The 18,916-nt window shown below is 35.5% G+C and overlaps 2 protein-coding genes across 4 annotated transcripts; one reads left to right on the top strand and one right to left on the bottom strand.

Moving 5' to 3' along the window:
• Positions 1-13: 13 nt before the first annotated feature.
• On the bottom strand, positions 14-16,323 carry LOC108340283 (phosphatidylinositol-3-phosphatase SAC1). 3 transcript variants are annotated; one of them, XM_052878306.1, is made up of 16 exons: positions 16,097-16,320; positions 15,807-16,011; positions 15,538-15,703; positions 15,245-15,467; positions 11,750-11,826; positions 9,312-9,499; positions 9,099-9,196; positions 8,516-8,649; positions 8,276-8,407; positions 3,462-3,846; positions 3,240-3,361; positions 3,045-3,155; positions 2,671-2,883; positions 1,372-1,551; positions 704-815; positions 14-406 (listed from the first exon to the last, which is right to left on the bottom strand). In XM_052878306.1, the coding sequence occupies exons 1-16, from the start codon at positions 16,214-16,216 to the stop codon at positions 158-160; spliced, it is 2,715 nt and encodes a 904-aa protein (XP_052734266.1). In that variant the 5' UTR covers positions 16,217-16,320; the 3' UTR covers positions 14-157. The 3 variants fall into 3 exon arrangements, with proteins under 3 accessions (XP_052734266.1, XP_052734267.1, XP_052734268.1); XM_052878307.1 differs by lacking the exon at positions 8,276-8,407; XM_052878308.1 differs by lacking the exons at positions 14-406; positions 704-815; positions 1,372-1,551 and adding an exon at positions 1,558-1,905 and having other exon boundaries at positions 16,097-16,323.
• A 123-nt stretch (positions 16,324-16,446) lies between these two features.
• On the top strand, positions 16,447-18,480 carry LOC128196758 (pentatricopeptide repeat-containing protein At5g47360-like). The gene has a single exon (XM_052878309.1). The coding sequence runs from the start codon at positions 16,791-16,793 to the stop codon at positions 18,213-18,215; it is 1,425 nt and encodes a 474-aa protein (XP_052734269.1). The 5' UTR covers positions 16,447-16,790; the 3' UTR covers positions 18,216-18,480.
• Positions 18,481-18,916: the final 436 nt, after the last annotated feature.

Here is an 18,916-nt window from a genome sequence, read left to right as displayed (position 1 = left end):
AAATGTGCTCAAATTTAAAAAAGAAAAATTAATTATATATATATATAAGGCCTGACCAAATGATAAGAAAACTGACAACGTCTTTTGTATAAGGAACTACGAGTTAAAATAGTACAGAAACAAATGTTCAAATTATACATGTCAAAATAATAACTCATCATATCCTTTGTAGTTTTTCTTCCCCAGTTAACCATCTTGTAAGCCAACTCGGATCATCGGCAAAGAATTTACAAGATCTGGGAATGATCCCAAGGTCCGCACCAACTTGGTCATACTCCTTTAGAGCTGCTTCCATTTCTGTCGCAACGCTAGTATCATTAACAATTTCATATGAACTCGTGCTTAAAGCATCTGCGTAGTGTTGCTCCCTCTCAGAGTCATTTTGGAAAAGTTCCAGGGCAGGTCCCTGCATGCATGCCAAGGATAAAGGCGGTAAAAACTACATTTTGGCAGCAAACATGCATATCACATCCTAATAAAGATGCTGTTTTATCTGCTTCATTTCATATTTATTTCTTTGTCATTTCTTATTAAAAATATAACATGCCAATCAACCCAGCATGTACTTAAACTAAAGGAGAGATTTGTACCTCTGACAGCGCTTTCTTTGAAGCAAGCAATGGTAAGTGTTTCATACATAAGTCCAGATACAAAGTACTAGTTATGTGGGCATGTTTATATATCTCACGGTTAAAGCACATACCTGACATAGCTCGGCATAATGTTTATATATCTCACTGCTTTCATCTTGATCGCCGAGGAGACTACCTCCATACCACCCATTCGCCTCATTTGCTGAGGTCATTGCAAGGTACCTACCAGATTAAAAGTATAAAAAGAGCATCATCTGTAAACTGAACAAACTAAAGGCATCAAGTGAGAACAAAGAATGTGGGACTGTCTACAGTGTTAATATGCCCGAAGAGACAACACTGGATTCCCAACCAATGAAGAATGGGATTTCAGGTAGTTATAAATACAGTAGATCCTAGACAAGCACTTCATAAATTTTTAAAAGAAATCCTTCATTCATTATAATTTAAACCAACTGTAGCATGAATTTACTTCTTAATTGTAGAAAATAAACAAGTTTAGAATTATTCGTGGTCACTTAAAATATTAAGAGCACCAGCTCAACTTAACGGATCAAATTCAAATGCACCAAGCCTGTTCCCCATTATCAGCATGGCAGCTCTGTCTAGAGCTAAAAAAATCACAACGCACAATGTAAACATACAAATGAGTTTTATAGCGACCTACAGTGCAAACGTTAGCCAACAGAAAAATAATCAAATGGGATACTGATCATCAAAGGAAAAATGGAAGGTGCAATGAAGTCACACAAGGATAATGAACTTTTAAGATACATACCTTTGGAAAACATCCTCTTCATTCATATCACTGCCTGAAGAAAGCCAATTCAAGTCACAAAATCCATTAGCATGAGATCCTTCAACGTCAGTTTCATAAGAAGCTACTTTTGCAGCAGAGGAACCCTCTTCGTACTTTCTCTGGCCAAAAAGCCAATTCGGGCTTTTTAGCTGTATCTCACTGGGGATTAACAAACAATCATTGTCTCGACAAAATTACCTCAAGTTACTTAGATCACTGAATAGCTTTTGCATCTCACACTAGTCAGAAATTCTACCCACTATTTCCATACAAAATGATGTACATGGTTAGGGTGGAAGGAATGGCTTAAATGGCAACTAAGTTTAAACAGAAATTACATTCATCTAGAAATGGTGATTCTAATCTTACTTTCAAGAGAGATTGTCTTCTAAATAATCTACCAAAATTATCAAGCGGATTAATGGATTGCTTCTATTTGATGTTGTTTGACATCAGAGGGAGTTGATTGAAAGGAATCCAACTTTTTGCTGCTTGTGTTAGTTAGAATCTGAACTGAACATGCGGTGAATTATTCATTCATAATCACAAAATTTAATAGGCATTCATAAACCAATCAAACAAAACTATCTCAATTAGATTCCTGAGCATTGATAGAAAATTAGTTGAAGGGACAGAAGCTAAAAAGCACAGGACAATATGGCATGCGGACCAATTATGTCAGAGACCCAAAAAGTAGAAGAAGAAACAGGGAAAATGAGAGAATATATGGATTATTTCAAAAATGAAACAGAAAATACAGTAGGATGGTGATTTCTACTGCCGCATCCTCTAAACAAGTTAGCACCTTCAAGCCATAACAAAATTCCACAATATATTTTCGTATCCTCTCTTCTCATTCTCCTCCCCTTTATATTCCCACTACTTCTCACACCTTAACTAATTTTGTTACACCCTTTGCCACATCAGCATTTTTATTCACACCCTTGTTTCTCCTCTCCTGCACTCTCCAAATCCCGGGCCTAGTTTCAAAATGTAAGCCCACATTTCCAGTCCTAACAAATTATTTTTGAAATGATAACAGAAATGATAAAACCGGTCAAGTAAGTACTAAGAAGCAGGGAGAGACAAAATCAGCTACTTTTGTCTTATAATAAGAACCAAAGCTACAGGAACTGGTCTTTAAGTGGAATGGCAAGAAAATTTCTAATATTTACATATGCATGTCAGAAAATCACGAGAAAAGGGAAGCAGTCTATAAAAAGTACAATAAACGAGAAATAAAATCATTAAACAGCAACTCAGAATAAGAGAAATTACGCTGCATCAGGTGCCACTCCACTGTTTCCAGAACTCCCACCTGGTCTTTGATCAGGTTCAGAGCATAGTCTTACATTTTTAATTGTACTACAGGTCTTCTCAATTAACTTGTCAAACGATGTCAACTTTATCCGTAAAAAGTCTTCTCTGCAAGCGGGTATTGGGCTGAATACTATTCCACCACTTTCAGAAGGCTTAGGATTCGGTTCAGAACTGAAAAATTCAGGAAGAAAATTTGAACTGATAGGGAAAATAAACAATAGAAACTGTATTTACATACAAAAGAAATGAGAAAATCAATTCTAAATATCATAGAAGCATGTGCATGTCACTAATGGATTTTAATATCAGCCAATTTAACTAGGATGACTCACCACTTCTCAGGAATTAGATCATCCCCAACCCCAGATACATGGAGATAATAATCTGAATCCAGCTCCCACAGAGCAGGTTTCCCTTCATGTGGTTGGAAGTAACCTAAAAATCTGGAAAAAGAACAATATATTAAATATTTAAAATATTAATTATTTATTCAACACTAGATTAACCAAGGGACAGAGGAATAATACAAGTTTATTGCATCTTGCTTTTCACCATCTGTGTAAGCATTGCTATAATATCGTTTTATGGACTTCAAAAACTCTCTTGATTGTGTTGTTGCTTTCCACTTTCCCTGCCTCTCCGGAAACACCTGTCATTCACCAAAATATACACACATGTATTATAGCAAACAGCAGAAGAAGACGGAGACTAGATATTTGTGAAGGAGAATCTCATAAAATATGTCATACAGTATTGTGAGCTGCTGAACCACCATACTGCTGAGCAAGAGCATCCCCCATGCTTTGATACATATCCATTAGAGCTGCAGCGATACTACTATCAGGATCCACTTTGGGCACATCAGTCAAACCCATTGCATGGAGCTGGCGTCCTAAAGCTTGAAGACCATATGCATACTGGGCAACATTTGTACGGTCCAAGCAGTCAATGCAGTTGGTACGAAGAACTCCACTCTGAAAATGTGGTGCATCACTACTAAAATTATCTTTTTTATTCTGATGGTTAGTGTCAGTCTCTTTGTCTCGGTTAACCACAGAGTTTATCATTTCATTACTGTTCCCAATCCTCACAATATCACCAGAACTAGCTCTCAGATCTCTCAGTGAAGCATCCCTAACAAAATAAAGAATTAGTTGAAAACATAAATAGAACTTCCATTCTCTAAAGCAACATGTTGCACTTTTACAATTATGATAAAATAAAACTGCAGTAGCATTCTGTTGGGCTGTCAGCCCAGTACACAGACAAACCCAGCCAAAGATTGATATTCTTAGTAATAGGTTTGCGCTGTTAGTTCTACGTTTGTTATTTGGTCCTAGGCCACACTTCATGTGATAAGGAATCTTCAAGTGGTACAAATTTGAGAACAAATTCTCTTCAAGAAAGAGGGTATGATAAAGTACTATCTCCTAAACATATATGAGAAGAACTTGAGGAAGAACATTTGTCATTCAAAGGATCTATGACAAGGTCAAAGATAACACGTCTCCATGAAACTTATAATATTCCATGAAGGAGGAAAATAAAGAACATGAAGATCATGAACACAATTATAGAATAATTTAAGAAATTAAATAAATTTTAATTTTATTTTAATTTTACAAAATGTTAAATTTGTTGGGCGACCCAATCAGTGTTTGCTAGGCGAGTGGGCCTCGCTAAGTGAAAGTGAAAGTTTGCGTCTGTAATTTTCATTTTCTGTCATTTTTGTGTTTTGGGCGTTATTTTAGGATTTCGAGGTATTTTTAAACTTATATACCTATATATAGAGATACTAAAAGTTGATGTAAACACTTGAGTCATATTATATGCATTTTGTATTTTTTGAGAGAAGATTCTATTCGTTCTTGTATTAGAACTTTAATTCTTATCAAAGACTAAGATCTTTGTGGCGAATCTTCACTTAACTTATCAATCTGCTAGATTGTGGCATCCCCATCTCTGTCTTATTCCGCATTCTTTATTCCCCATACTTTTTCCTGAACAAGATCGTATCATTGGGTATTAGAGCAAGGTTCTGGTTTGAATTTTTTTCTTAGTTACTATTGTAATTAGAGAAGACATCTTTAGAATCTTCCTAATTAGGGAAAATAGATGTATAATCTTCTATTTTATTTTGTTTCCTTAGTTTCCCTATTTCTCTTTTTAGGAGAATTAGATTGTTACAAATAGAGGATATGAAAATGTATTTTTCATGATTAAGAATAATAAAAACAGTCCTACTTTCTACTGGGTGTCAGAGCTCTGATCTTGGAGCTCCATCCCGCTGCACAAGTCGCGCCGCCGCCGCTGTCTGACTACCGCCGTTGCCGCCGTCGCCGGTTGGGGTCGTTGATAGGGCAGAAAGATGCGCCCAACACCGACGACCACAATGTCGGACGTTGCTCCAGGAGAGAAGCCGCCACTCACCACCACCGCCGTCGGCGTGTGTAGCCCACGCACCCACCTCCGGTGAAACCCACTTGCCGCCACAGGCAGAGTCGTCAAAGCCTCCTGAGTTTGTTCCTAGGGTCGGTGACGACCCGTTTGGCCTATATTTAAGTAGATCTGAGTTTTAAGTTCTGCTCCTTTTTTTTCGGTGTGACCCACACGTTGTCGTTGTCTCAGAAAAGGTCACCGGAGCCTCCTGGGCTTTGAAGTGAAAAATGAAAGAAGCAAGGTATGCCTCCTGAAGAAAGCATTGTATGGGCTTAAGCAATCCACTAGAGCATGGTTTGGAAGATTTACAAAAGCAATGGTTTCCTTGGGATACTAACAAAGCCAAGGAGATCACACTCTATTCATAAAGCACTCTTCTACAAGTAAACTCACTATATTGCTTGTCGATGTAGATGATATGATTATTGTAGGAGATGATGAAATAGAAAAATTGGCATTAAAAGATAAATTGGCAGCTCAATTTGAAATGAAAGACCTAGGAAAACTCAAATATTTTCTTGGAATAGAGGTTGCCTACTCCAAGAACGGAATTTTCATCTCCCAAAGGAAATATGTACTTGATATCCTCAAAGAAACAGGAAAACTAGGATGTAGAACCTCAACAGTTCCTATAAAACAGAATCACAAAATTGGAAGTGAAGAAAGTGCTCCTGTAGAGAAGGCCCAATATCAGAGATTGGTAGGAAAATTGATTTATCTATCACACACAAGACCAGACATTGCTTATGCAATTAGTGTAGTGAGCCAATTTATGCATGATCCAAGAGAGAGACAGATGCAAGCAGTTGACAAAAATCTCCAATACTTGAAGTCAAGTCCAGGAAAGGGGCTATTATTCAAAAGGGAAGACATTGACTATGAAGATATATACTGATGTTGACTATGCAGCTTCTATTACTGACAGAAAATCTACTTCTGGGTATTGTGTGCTTCTTGGAGATTGTCTGGTAACATGAAGAAGCAAAAAGCAAGATAGAGTATCCCGTTCTAGTACAGAAGCTGAATTTCAAGCTCTTGTTCAAGGAATGTGTGAAGAACACTGGATGAAAATCATTTTGGATGATCTTAAAGTCAAAGTGGAGAACCCGGTGCAACTACATTGTGACAATAAGTCTGCCATGAGCATAGCCCATAATCCAGTACAACGTGACAGAACCAAACACATTGAGATTGACAGACATTTCATCAAAAATAATCTTGACAGAGGCTTTCTGATTACAACTCATGTTCCTACAGAACTTCAAATAGCATATATTTTTACAAAAGGGCTTTCTCCGGGTAGATTTCAAGATTTTGTAAGCAAGTTGGGAATGATTGATATTCATTTACCAACTACAGGGGGAGTGTCGTAATTAGAGAAGATATCTTTAGAATCTTCCTAACTAAAGAAAATAGACGTATAATCTTCTATTTTGTTTTGTTTCCCTAGTTTCCCTTTTTAGGAAAATTAGATTGTTACAAATAAAGGATATGAGAATGTATTTTTCATGATTAAGAATAATAAAATCAGTCCTATTTTCTACTGATACCAAATCAAGGTTATCAAACGCGAGTTAACTCGTTAACTCATACGAGTTTGCGTTTCCAGTCCTGGCTTCCAAGTTAACTCGGAAGCAAACTCGGTTTTCGAGTAAACTCGTGATTTTTGTGTTTTGGGCTTTGGGCTTTATTTTAGGATTTCGAGATTTTTTTAACTTACATACCTGTATATAAAGATACTAAAAGTTTATGTAAACACTTGAGTCAGAGAAGATTCTCTTGGTTCTTGGATTAGAACTTTAATTTTTATCAAAGATTAATATTTGTGGCAAAATCTTCACTTGACTTATCAATTTGCTAGATTGTGGCGTCCCCATCTCTGTCTTATTCCGCATTCTTTAATCCCCATACTTTTTCCTGGACAAGATCGTATCATCAGACAAGTTTGCGTTTCCAGTCCCAGCTTTTGAGTTTAAGGTGTCGTCGTTTTTCGCTGTTGTTCGTGGTCGCACTTCGTTGGCTCGCCTTCGCGTTCGCCGATCACCTGGTTTGTGGTCATCGTTCGCTTGGCTGCTCCATTCTCCTTGTTCGCGCTCACCGTTGCGCTCGCCGCAACCGCTCTTGATCTCGCCTCCTTCAAGCTCTGCGTGTGGAGTAAAGCTTTTTTATTTTAACATTAGAACCCCAAAATGACATTGTTTGTGCTTTTATTAAAGAAATTAAATCGTTAGAGTTTTATTAAAGAAATGAAATCCACTCCACTGTTTGTGCGTTTCTATCTTCAGTGTTTATGTTTTTTATTTTTGGCCCAAAAGTTCGGCATAGTAAACGAAGACGAGCCAACGAAGTGCGACCACGAACGGCATCGAAACGCGACGACACCCTAAACTCAAAAGGACTTCCTCTTTCTTCGTTTCTCCCTATTTCAAACGCGCAAAATCATTGCAAAATCGTGATTTTAACCGATCCCATCGAGTTCAGTTACGATTCCACCGAGTTTGCTTCCGAGTTAACTCGGAAGCCAGCACTGGAAACGCAAACTCGTCCGAGTTAACGAGTTAACTCGCGAGTTTGATAACCTTACTAAGGCCTAGCTTTCCATTGTTATCAGAAATCATCATCATTCATTACAAATTAAGTCAACTTCTCAATAATCCAAAACTGAAGTGAAACAGACAAAAATGAAAAGACAACCGGAAACAAACTTCATGTTCAAAGTCCAAAAATAGATAAGACAGGAAAGCTTAAGTATAGATCAAAACCTTAAGAAGTGCAAGATCAAAACAAGAAAGGATATGAATTTATTCAAAAAGTTCATGATTTTCATGGAGACTTCTAGTTCTATGTTTCTTAATTCTGGAAAGAGCATATATTAACAGTGAAGGCTATAGAGCAGCAGGTGGTCAAACCTCAAAGCAGAAGTATGAGGTGGAAAAGGTAACAGGACCCTGCATTTTTTTCCTATCTTTGCTATTTTATGGAAAACAAAAGGGTTTGGTTAGATAATACTGGATAGTAAAAAATGTAATTCCATGTTAAGAGTTACAATTCGAAAAAAAATATGTAAAAATCAAGAAAAACACTGTATTGAATGTCAAGTAACAATTTCAATGATAGATCATACCTTCCTGTGCTAGTTCGATTACTCTTGTTGGCCCTCTTTATTATACTGGGTTTACCACTGTAGTAAATACCAGTTAAATCAAGCGCTTCACTTGCTACAGCTCCTAAAACTAATAAAACATTGGCCGACTTGCTTTGAAAAGGCACAAAAGAATATAGAATAGTCACATATATGTTTGAAATGCAGGAAAAGTAAAAGACCACCACTGTGAGACTAAGAGATAAAGCACAGTAGGCTTACCTTTTTGCAAATTTGTGAAAGTCCCAGTGAATAAATCTAAGATGGTTCTCTACTGGTAGAATTTGGTTAAGATAACCAACAGCACTTGCAAATTCACGTCTCAGCATCATTTCTCGAGGCCTTTTCTCAACTGTCTGCATTTCATCTTTTAAATGAGCTACAAGAAACTATAAAATATTTTCTATTTTACAAAAGAAGCAATTCATTAATGCAAACACATGTAACAAAGAACCATATTCGGTAGAGGATTCAGAGCTAAAGACAGTAGGGAAAAAAATTCTAGCATGCTTGGCACTGTTAGCAGTGTGTTAGGCGTTTCTTTTACATCTTTATTCATTTGCAATTTGCACTTATGATTTGATATGATGAATGAAAAGAACTTGCTAGATTGAAATTCAAATTTCAAATGGGAAGTCATTTGGTAGAAGCACGAAACATGGACAGAAATCAATTTTCACTACAAGAACCAGGATGCAAATAGATGTAGGTCCCTTGCTAAAAGAAAAAAAGAATCAATTAACAAGTAGATAGATATTTACTAACTTTTTCCGCACTAACTAACTATTTTTATTTGAGGAATTACCTTAATCAGATTCAGAACAATAATTGGATTGCCATATCTCTTAGCAAGGTCTTCAAAATGCAATTTAGTTGCTTCGTATGTCGGATCATACCTCTGCACTGGAAGTCAAAAAGGAAAAAAAGAACAAAAAAACAGAATTTCCTGCGTTATAGTTTATAACAGCATGAAATTGAACAATGAACAAGATAAATATTAATCTCAACTATTTCGTACAAATTATGTCAGGCTTAGGGCTAAATCTTGATGCTTCTTGTGACCAAAAAAGTGGTATTGATCCACGCATTTGCACAACTGAACTCATTTTCCCCTTGCAAGAGCCAGCTTCTTCATCAAGGACAATCTGCTCTGTCTCAACATCATTAGCAACCCTCCCCCGATCATTAACACCCCTTTTCAAGTAACTGCAGAAAATTTTCATTACAGAGAAAATTAGTTTAACCGTTACTGTTATAGCCAGATAGACACAATGTAAAACCAAACATCAGCTCAAAATACATATAACTCATGATATCAAAGAATATTTCCATGTTTAATTCATATATATTCCAATCAAACCAACACAAACTCCTAAAATTGTAGAGAACAAGCATCAGCGAATGTTTAACCAATTGTGTACTATGAACTCTGCTCTAACTATAATAACCACAAAATCAAAACTTTGGCTCAGGAACCACTGTAAAATCTAATATAAACAATCCTATGGAATAAAACAATAGCAAGAAATGAAAATAGGATAAAAAATCATAGTTCTAGGGAAAATTATTTAGAAGAGTAGAAGTTTCCCTTGCAAAAAAATAATGATAGATAAGTCTAGGAAAAACAATCCAGGGCAACAAAACTCATTACATAAGAGAAATATGGTACTAATCATTCCATCAAATTGCACCAAACGATGCAAAGCCTGTAATTAGTCAAATATACAACATACAAACGACTATCATCACAGCTTAAACAATTGAAAAACCATATTTCACCAAGCTCAAAAAAAGAGAACTTGAAAAATAGAGGAATGATAAGCTGAATTAGGCAAGAATCACAATAAAATGCTCCCAAATCTACCTAACTAATTTAAGACTGAATGCATAAGGACAGATCATGAAGTTAAATTCTTTACTTAGAATGTGTAAAGCTAGACCTCTTTTGCAAATGCAGACCACTGAGAAGTTAGGTGAACAAGTTGAAAACAACAGGCTACCAAAAAAACAAATTCAAAACTAAGAATGAAACCTAGGTGTACAAAAAGGAGAATAAGGAACACAATAATAATAGTTCCCTAATCATTTTCGAATCACGTTTACCCCACATGGAAGATGTTGAGATCATTTTTTAGAGAAATGAATTCATTTCATTTCTATACCTAATCAGCATAAACACGGGACAAATAAAGACGTAAAAATGTTCCCTTAAAGCAGAGTTATGATCATCAGATCTAGGTAATGGAAAGGACATGAGAAAAGAAAACAATTGGATAATGTGTATCATCAATGTGGAATGAGAACAAAAATAAAGCATGCATGAATTCAAACTTCGGAGACATGACTGAGTTGGCATAGTCAAACACGGATATCTCAGAATAAACTAAAAGTGCAGAACAGTTAAAAATGGGAGAGGGACACACATGGTCAGAAACTAGAGCAAAGAATCATAACCAGCTTTTACTCTACCACATTTCACTTAGTGATAATTCACACGACTCTCCATTGTTAGAACCCTTAACCGGTCAAAACCCTCCACAGATAGCCCTTTCAAATTCATTGACAACCAACTTTGATACCAATTTATACATCCAAGCACTTGGTAAATCCACCCTCAAAAGCTAGCTATTAAGGAAACGAACGGAGTATCTCATATTGCTTAATGTAGGACTTAGGCGCCCCATAAAAAATTATAGTTCAAATGTAGGATAAAAATAAGACTTGTAAGGATAGTCACTTCCGTACATCTTGAAACAATAGAAATTTAGAATATTCTTCCTCGTTTAAAATTATACCAAAAAAGCAATTTATAGAATGGTCTAGCATGGTCTCTAATGAGTATTTTCTCATTGTGGAAGGAACTGCAACCATCATCCATCCAATCAACCACTGTTGCTTTGCAGTTGACTAGTCATTCAAACTGTTAAACTATAGGAAAGAGAGAGACATTTAGTTGAAACGTGTTTATGAGACAACACAAGTGTTTTATTTGTATTAAGAAAACGAAAACAGGACAATAAATAAATAGAAGAGCTTTGACATCCTCTAATAACAAAGATATGAAATTGGAATAAAAATGTCCCTAATAATACATATATAATCCAATTTTTCCTTATTATAAAGGATTTGTACTTTATTTCTATAATTATAAAATAATCCTTATAGAAAATTGCTTTAGAAAAAAGTTGACTAGTTGGGAAATTTTACAATGTACTAGATAGTTCTACCATTAATCATCACAGAGAAAGAGAAGAATAATATTATATTAATATATAATTTGAAAAAAAATCATATATAGCTAGAAATTTAACAAAACACTTCTAAGGATGAAATTAAAATATAATCACAAAAACACAGAGAACACTTATCTAATTTAAATTATCATAGTGATTCATGACATTTGAATCAACTGTGAAATAAGAAATACATGAATAAAATATAAAAATAAGAGCTTACCGTGTCCCTGCAAAATGTCTAGATCGTCTAGAAATCAGGGAAACACTGAAGTCTCTTCCAAAAATTGATAGACGACTCTGCAATTTTTTAGAACCACAATTCAAATTATACAATAACAATTGTTGTGAATAGTTAAACTAATTGCCAAGACAGCAAAATAACGTAATAAAAGTGGGTAAAGGCGATGGAGGATAAATAAGGATCGCAAATAAACCACACCCATAGATATTGTTCAAATCTATCCAATTTTGACAGGGAATCCTCGTATTGAACCTGACGGTATGTGCATATTTGTCTTGTCCCAATCTCCATACCCATTTTATATTACTAAACCACACTTCGTTTATTAGGTAACCTAAAAATCTTATTTTCATTGTTCTCTTTGATCCTTTGTTTTGTTTCATTTGAAGAACTCTTCTTTCGCTACACAATCTTTCATTTTCTCTCTCAATTGTTCAACTCGTTCAATGTCCACTAAGTTCACTAGATTCAAAAGGTATTTTCCCTCTATCACAACCTCAAGTAACAATTGTTTTCCTTTGTGTGGTTTTGATCAAACGATGTATTACATTTTAGGAAATGTAAACCTCAATTTCATCAAATTAAATCATTTCTAGGGCACACATTTGATAGTTTTTTACTTGTTTTTTAATTATGAAGTGAAAATGTTCAAGTCTCAATTTCAATGGTGTAAACTCTTAGTTTATTAGGTAACTTCAAACACTTATATCTTTTCTCTTTAGTTCTTAGTTTTGTTTCATTTTAAGAACCCTTATTTTGCTTCACAATTTTTCATTCTCTTTCTCAATGGTTCACTTAACATTTGCAAAAGAAATAGATGTTGTAATTTCCCTTAAATTTCAATTATGTGTTTTTTTTTTACTCTTTTCTACAATTACTTCACATTTATGCAATTGTTATTTGGTAATCTATTTTAAGATTTATGCAATTATCATTTCTTCCTTGACATTGGACATTGAAGAAAATAAAATGTGTCCCCCTAACATTAAATCCTTGACAATATCATGGCCCCCTTGATGTGACTTCTTTTTTGTAAAAAAATTTTTTAGTAAATATTTGAGATACTACAAGAGTCGATATGAACGTGGATATGAGTATACCCGTTCCTCAACAAGGACAGAGATGAGACACAAGATTCTTACATGACAAGAATGAGTACATTCAAACCCGATCCTTAAGCACAATTGTAAGTATTAAGTCCAGATCTGAATAAGCAGAAACTACACAACCATGTGGACTGATTATATTTCCAACACGCAACAAATTATTGAAATGAAACACTCAAATAGCTCTTATAAGCCATAGAAGATCATTTCAATCAAAAGTCGTGATTGAATGAAGTCAATGAACAAAATTTCCGAACAGTTGCTGCATTATTGATGATTTCCGTTTCCTTTTTTATTTGCTCTTCTTGAAACATATATTATAATATTAGTACTTTATTTTATCTTTAATGGAATTCATATTTGAGTCTAAAATTAAAATCACTCTTATATTTGTATGAAAGTGGATACGAAATGGATTTACAAGAAAACACCATAATGAATCTAAAGATAGAATCATGTTATGAATTGAATGACAAACATAGTCTCGAAAGTCAAGGGCCTCTTCATTACTTTCTATGCATTTTACTCATTGAAAACTACTCATAAGAAATGACTTCAAAATGATTTTGAAAACCATTATTACTTAAAAATATATTACAGTGGATTAGTTTTAAAGTTTTAAAGCAACAAAACATCTTTGGATAACAAGTTTTATGACAATTCTCATTTCTTCCCATTACCACCAACCAGATGCCTGTCTCATCAATCAATAAAATATACTGTTTTCGGCCCTCACTGTTATCCAGTACTTGGCAATCATTATTGCATTAAGTTAAAAAAAATACAGGATCCAGAAATACAGTACTAATGTTTTACTTTGCATGGTCAATTGGATTTGAGGACCAATTAGCAACTGGCTAGAGAGGTAATGGAGTTGCACAGGTTCGTAATCTTTTTCTAAATTATAAAAAGTTGCATGTTATATGAGCATGAGAAATTTTAGAATTGTGGATACATTTACTCAAAGCTAATATGAGACATAACTTTCATTGTGATTAATGGATGTGACTTGATATTTCATAAATTTAGCACTTACAGCCTAACCAAGTGAGATAGTAGATAGTGATTTGAAATTCAAAATTATCAGTTTTTTTGCATTGTTTTTCATACAATTATTTTGCTTCAATCTCTTTAATTTCATGATCACATATTTTGTGCGAGGAAAGAATCAAGACATTGATTTTTTGAATTATAATCACTTAGCTAAAATGGCCAACCTAACATGTATCATTATCCTTTGTTACCCAATTGAACCAAACAGAAAGATTTTGTTTTGGAACCTTTGAGCCGAATGAAAAACAAATGCTTTCCACACCTTAGAGTGTTTATCACACCCACCAAAAAGAGGAAAATATTGGGTATCTAAAGCAATAACCTGCCTAGTTCATATATATATATATATATATATATATATATATATATATATATATATATATATATATATATATATATATATATATATAATTATTATTGTTCAAAATAATTTCAAAGAAAATAAAAGCTAGTTAGGAGTTTGAAATATATATGTGTGTGTGCTTGTGTATCTATGTGTGTTTATGAAGTAAGAACACAAATGCTCTCTTGTTTCCCCAAGTGGTGTAAAACCATGTTATTTGTTAGTAAGGCCTTATTACAAGTCAAGAAAGACCTTAGTGATCCTTCCACACATTTTTTATTATGTTTTCATGACAGATGAAGAGCATGTGTGTAGAATAATCCGTGCAAAAAGACCCTTTGCATAAGACCTCCAGTTATTGAGGGCCTCTAGATTTTAGAAACCCACAAATTTGTGCTAGCCTGTTATTTCTTTTGCCTTCTAGATACAAAGGGGTTCAGCTTTCATGGCTCCAAAACCTTTATGACAACCTCTATAAAGGGAAAATTTGTTTTGTGCATTTTTAATGCTGACTTGAGTGGAACACTCACCTGATGCATTTCAATTGAGGAAAACAAATTATAAAAGGTGTTTATTTCTACGAGTAATTAGCCATAATTATTAATTTCTATAGAAGAAATTTGGGGCCAATACTTCTAAAATATTATCTTTTATATTTCTAAAACCATAAATGTATTTATTTTCTTTTTCTTTTTTCTTGTTTGAGGAGACAACCAAAGTTCTAAGTTTGGGGTGTTTCTATATTTTTTTGTGAGTATTGAAGCTAACCACTTGTTATTCTATCCCGAGTTCCAGTAATAGTGAAGTTAAGACATTTTTCATCTTGCTCTACCAGCAGGTATACTATAAATAATTGTAAATTTACCATGGATCTTTAATGAAAATGCATGCTTCAAAGAAGAGCAAGTAGGCTTTCATTTAACAAGAAACGAACTATAATGAATGACGGACGGCAGAAAGGAAGTAACGTACCTGCCTAAAATGACCATGAACTAAAGCTATGGTCCAAATAGTGTTATTGCATCTTGACCTGATTGCTTGTGTCAAATATGCATTCCAAACAAATATATTATCATACGACATCCCTCCGTCTTCGCTAGGAGAAACGTTCTTTTGCAAACTTTGCATTATAGGGTAAGTGTAACTATAGAAAAAATCCTTGGTCAAATCGACACTAGACAAAAGCTTTTTGTACCTGCAGTGAGACGTGGTGATGGTAAGAAACTGATGTTAGATGTGGTAAACGTTTTGGAAGGGTTATCTACCTGAGCTCAGTCTTAGAGTGAGCTAAATCAGATTGGATTGAAACATGTGGGATGGTTATCAATTGGCTCTCCTTGATGCTATAGATTGCATGGCCACATATAGCACCAATCTGTCTACGTTTAGTAACGAGAATCAAGTAGTAAGACTCGAGAAACTTGATGCAGCCTTGAAATGATAGAGAAATTGGTTGAGATATATATAGTACACATGTATATACACATGATAAGAGAGAGAGAGAGAAGAGAGAGAGAGAGAGAGAGGTACTAACCAGCAATTCCGAAAACCTTAGCGACGAAAGTGAGGCCGCCAGTGGCTCTGTTACCCTCAGCAATCCGCTGAAGCAAGCTCTTGATCTCCTGGGGTGAATACAGGACGGGGTCTTGGCTGATATTCAGATCCGACGGCTCTGATCGATCGATTTTCAACACTCGGAAGAACCTTTTGCTCCGATCACTTCCGATCAGGTAGAACCTCTGCGATTGCGATTGCAATTTCAAAATAGGTTAATTTAATCGGTTGTGTAAAAGATTATTGCGTGACGAATGAATGGATAATTACCGCTCTGGTTTCGTAGAGTCTGAACTTCTCGAGGGCGTAAGAGTCCGGGTCCAGTTCGGGATCGTTGGAAGGGTGAACCTTTGCAGAGGCAGTGACAGGGGTTGATCCTGATTTCGTCATCTAGTCTCTTCTATTGTCTTTTATTTTCTATCTATTTCACTCCCAATTTTCATTGTCGCACTCGTTCCCTATCCCATTTCATCTTTTTCCTTTCAACTTTAAATATCCTTCTGCTACCATTCCTGCGGATTATCCCAAATAATCCTAAATCATTACAATAATAATAAATAATACAAATAAATTGTATATATTTATAAGTGTCAACTATAATTGTTTATAATTCCTGGTCCACTAAAATCTAATTATATTTTTTAAATTAAAGTTTCTAAAAACTATCTAAATAATATATACTTTATCAAACTTTAAATTGTTTACATAAATAAAAAATTATAGATTTTTGTCAAACTAAACAATAAATATTTAGTATCTTTTGATTTTTATCCAGAGGATGTTTGAAAAAACCATTGGATTTGGAAGCGGTGTGAGAAGGAGGAAGGAACCAACTCAACTCATTTCTTGGCTGATGGAGTCTCGTCCTCACATACACAGGCACTGATAATCAAATCAATTAGACCCTTTTCTGTTTCACGCAACCTTCGTCGTTCTTCCTTTTTCTTTCTCGTCCACTAACCCTATGCCCCAATTTGTAAAGTTTCGGCTTTTCTCGCGTTGCGACGCACTCAAAACTCTTCCTTTCTCCACCCACCGAATGGGCATGGTCGATACCCTCTGTACCCATCTCCACCAAAACAATGGCAGTGTTGAGAACTCATTGTCCAAGGTTAAGCCTAAACTCGATTCTCAATGTGTCATTGAAGTCCTCAATTCCTGTCATCCCAAGCAACCTCTATTGGGCGTCAGATTTTTTGTTTGGGCTGGATTTCAATCTGGCTACAGGCACAGTGCTTACACGTACAGCAAAGCTTGCAAGTTGTTTGGGATTCAGCAAAATCCCCAAATTATTCGTGATCTCATTCTGTCTTATGAGGCCGAAGGGTGTTTAGTCAATGTCAACATGTTCAGGGAGGTTCTGAAACTGTGCAAAGAAGCCCAACTAGCTGACGTGGCATTGTGGGTGTTGAGGAAGATGGAGCAGAGTTTCAACATCGGTGCTGACACTGTGATGTATAATGTGGTTATTAGGCTATGTTGCAAGAATGGCGACATTGAAACGGCTGAGAAGTTGATCGGGGAGATGAGTTTGAACGGTCTTTACCCTGATCTTATTACGTACATGGCAATAGTGGAGGGATTATGTGATGTGGGTCGCCCAGAGCATGCTTATTCTTTGCTTAAGGTTATGAGAGTACATAGATGTTCAACCAATTTGGTCCTTTTATCAGCCATTTTAAATGGCTTGTGTAGGTCTGGATCTATGGAAATGGCATTGGAGTTGTTGGATGAAATGGAGAAAGGTGGGGATTGCCGTCCAAATGTTGTTAGTTATACATCTGTGATTCAAAGTTTCTGTAAGAGAGGGCAGTGGACGAAAGCATTGGATATTCTGGATAGAATGAAAGCTTCGGGGTGCCATGCAAATCATGTTACTGTTTTTACTTTGGTTGATAGCATTTGTGTTGAGGGTCGTGTAGGAGAAGCTTACAAGTTGATTGATAAGTTTGTGGTGGAACATGGTGTTTCTTATGGTGATTGTTGCAGTTCACTTGTGATTTCATTGATAAGGATTAAAAAGCTGGACGAAGCAATGAAGCTCTTCATGGAAATGCTTTCTGGTGTTGCCAGACCTGATACTTTGGCATCTAGCCTTTTGCTAAAGGAGCTCTGTATGAAGGACCGGGTATTGGATGGATTCTACTTGCTTGAAGCAATTGAGAACAAGGGATGTTTGTCTGCCATTGACTCTGATATTTATTCTATTCTTTTATTTGGCCTTTGTCAAAGAAGCCACCTGACCGAGGCCACAAAGCTGGCCAAGATAATGCTTAAAAAATCAGTTCCGCTGCAACCTCCATACAAAGAGGGTGCAATCGATGTCCTAATAGAATCTGGAGAAAAAGATCTTGTGAATCAGTTGACTGGCATTCGTAAGGGACTTTGATGATAAAAGGTCGTAGGAAGGAGGTCACGTCCATTGTTCTCTGCTGCCTCTGGTCATATCATAAGTTTGCATTGTATAACAGCAACAGTAAGAATTGGTTTCTGTGATGTAGTCTGCTGGTACTTTGTTCATTTCTTCCCCTTGTAGGAGACAGTGTATTCTTGAGAAACAATATGCTTGTCTTTATCTGTGAATGCTAAACCCATTCTCCTGTAGATTCCTTTTAATATCGATAAGTTGGCAAGCCCATTTTCCTCATACAAAATGCTTTCTTAATCCAATTCGCATCACACACCGCACCATAGTCACTGAATTCGTTCATCCATCCATCCTTATTTTCGTTGCATTCGTCACTCTGTTTGATCAGTCCAACACTTGTTCTCTGCATGGAAGGCTTGGCCTCTCATCTTACACAAAGAGGGAGTCATCAGTAATTGAGTTTAAGGGGTTTTGCAAGCAAACTAAATGAACTTAATAATTGAATTGCAAATTTTAACTGGTGATCATAGATTTAACTGATTTAAAATAAAGTAATTACTAAGATTCGGTAACAATAAGATAGTGGGAAAAGTGAGAAGTGAACTATTGGAATAATAAAATTGAGATAAGCTGGCTAATTAGACTAGAACCGCTGACCCCATTAGCGTTCTAAGTCAACACAAAGACAAGACAATTAACTTGTAATTCGAATTTAAAGATGA

The sequence above is a fragment of the Vigna angularis genome, chromosome 5 (genome assembly GCF_016808095.1).
Source record: "Vigna angularis cultivar LongXiaoDou No.4 chromosome 5, ASM1680809v1, whole genome shotgun sequence".
Lineage (NCBI taxonomy): Eukaryota > Viridiplantae > Streptophyta > Magnoliopsida > Fabales > Fabaceae > Vigna > Vigna angularis.
Note: the sequence above shows the minus strand (reverse complement) of the source record. Positions and strands in the feature narration are given on the sequence as shown.

Coding starts and splice junctions, on each gene's coding strand:
- LOC108340283 (XM_052878306.1), bottom strand. CDS start 16,216: ATGACGAAATCAGGATCAACCCCTGTCACTGCCTCTGCAAAGGTTCAC. Junction 9,197..9,311: donor CCCTAAGCCTGACATAATTT/GTACGAAATAGT, acceptor TTTGACTTCCAG/TGCAGAGGTATGATCCGACA. Junction 8,650..9,098: donor TTGTTCTGAATCTGATTAAG/GTAATTCCTCAA, acceptor GATGAAATGCAG/ACAGTTGAGAAAAGGCCTCG.
- LOC128196758 (XM_052878309.1), top strand. CDS start 16,791: ATGCCCCAATTTGTAAAGTTTCGGCTTTTCTCGCGTTGCGACGCACTC.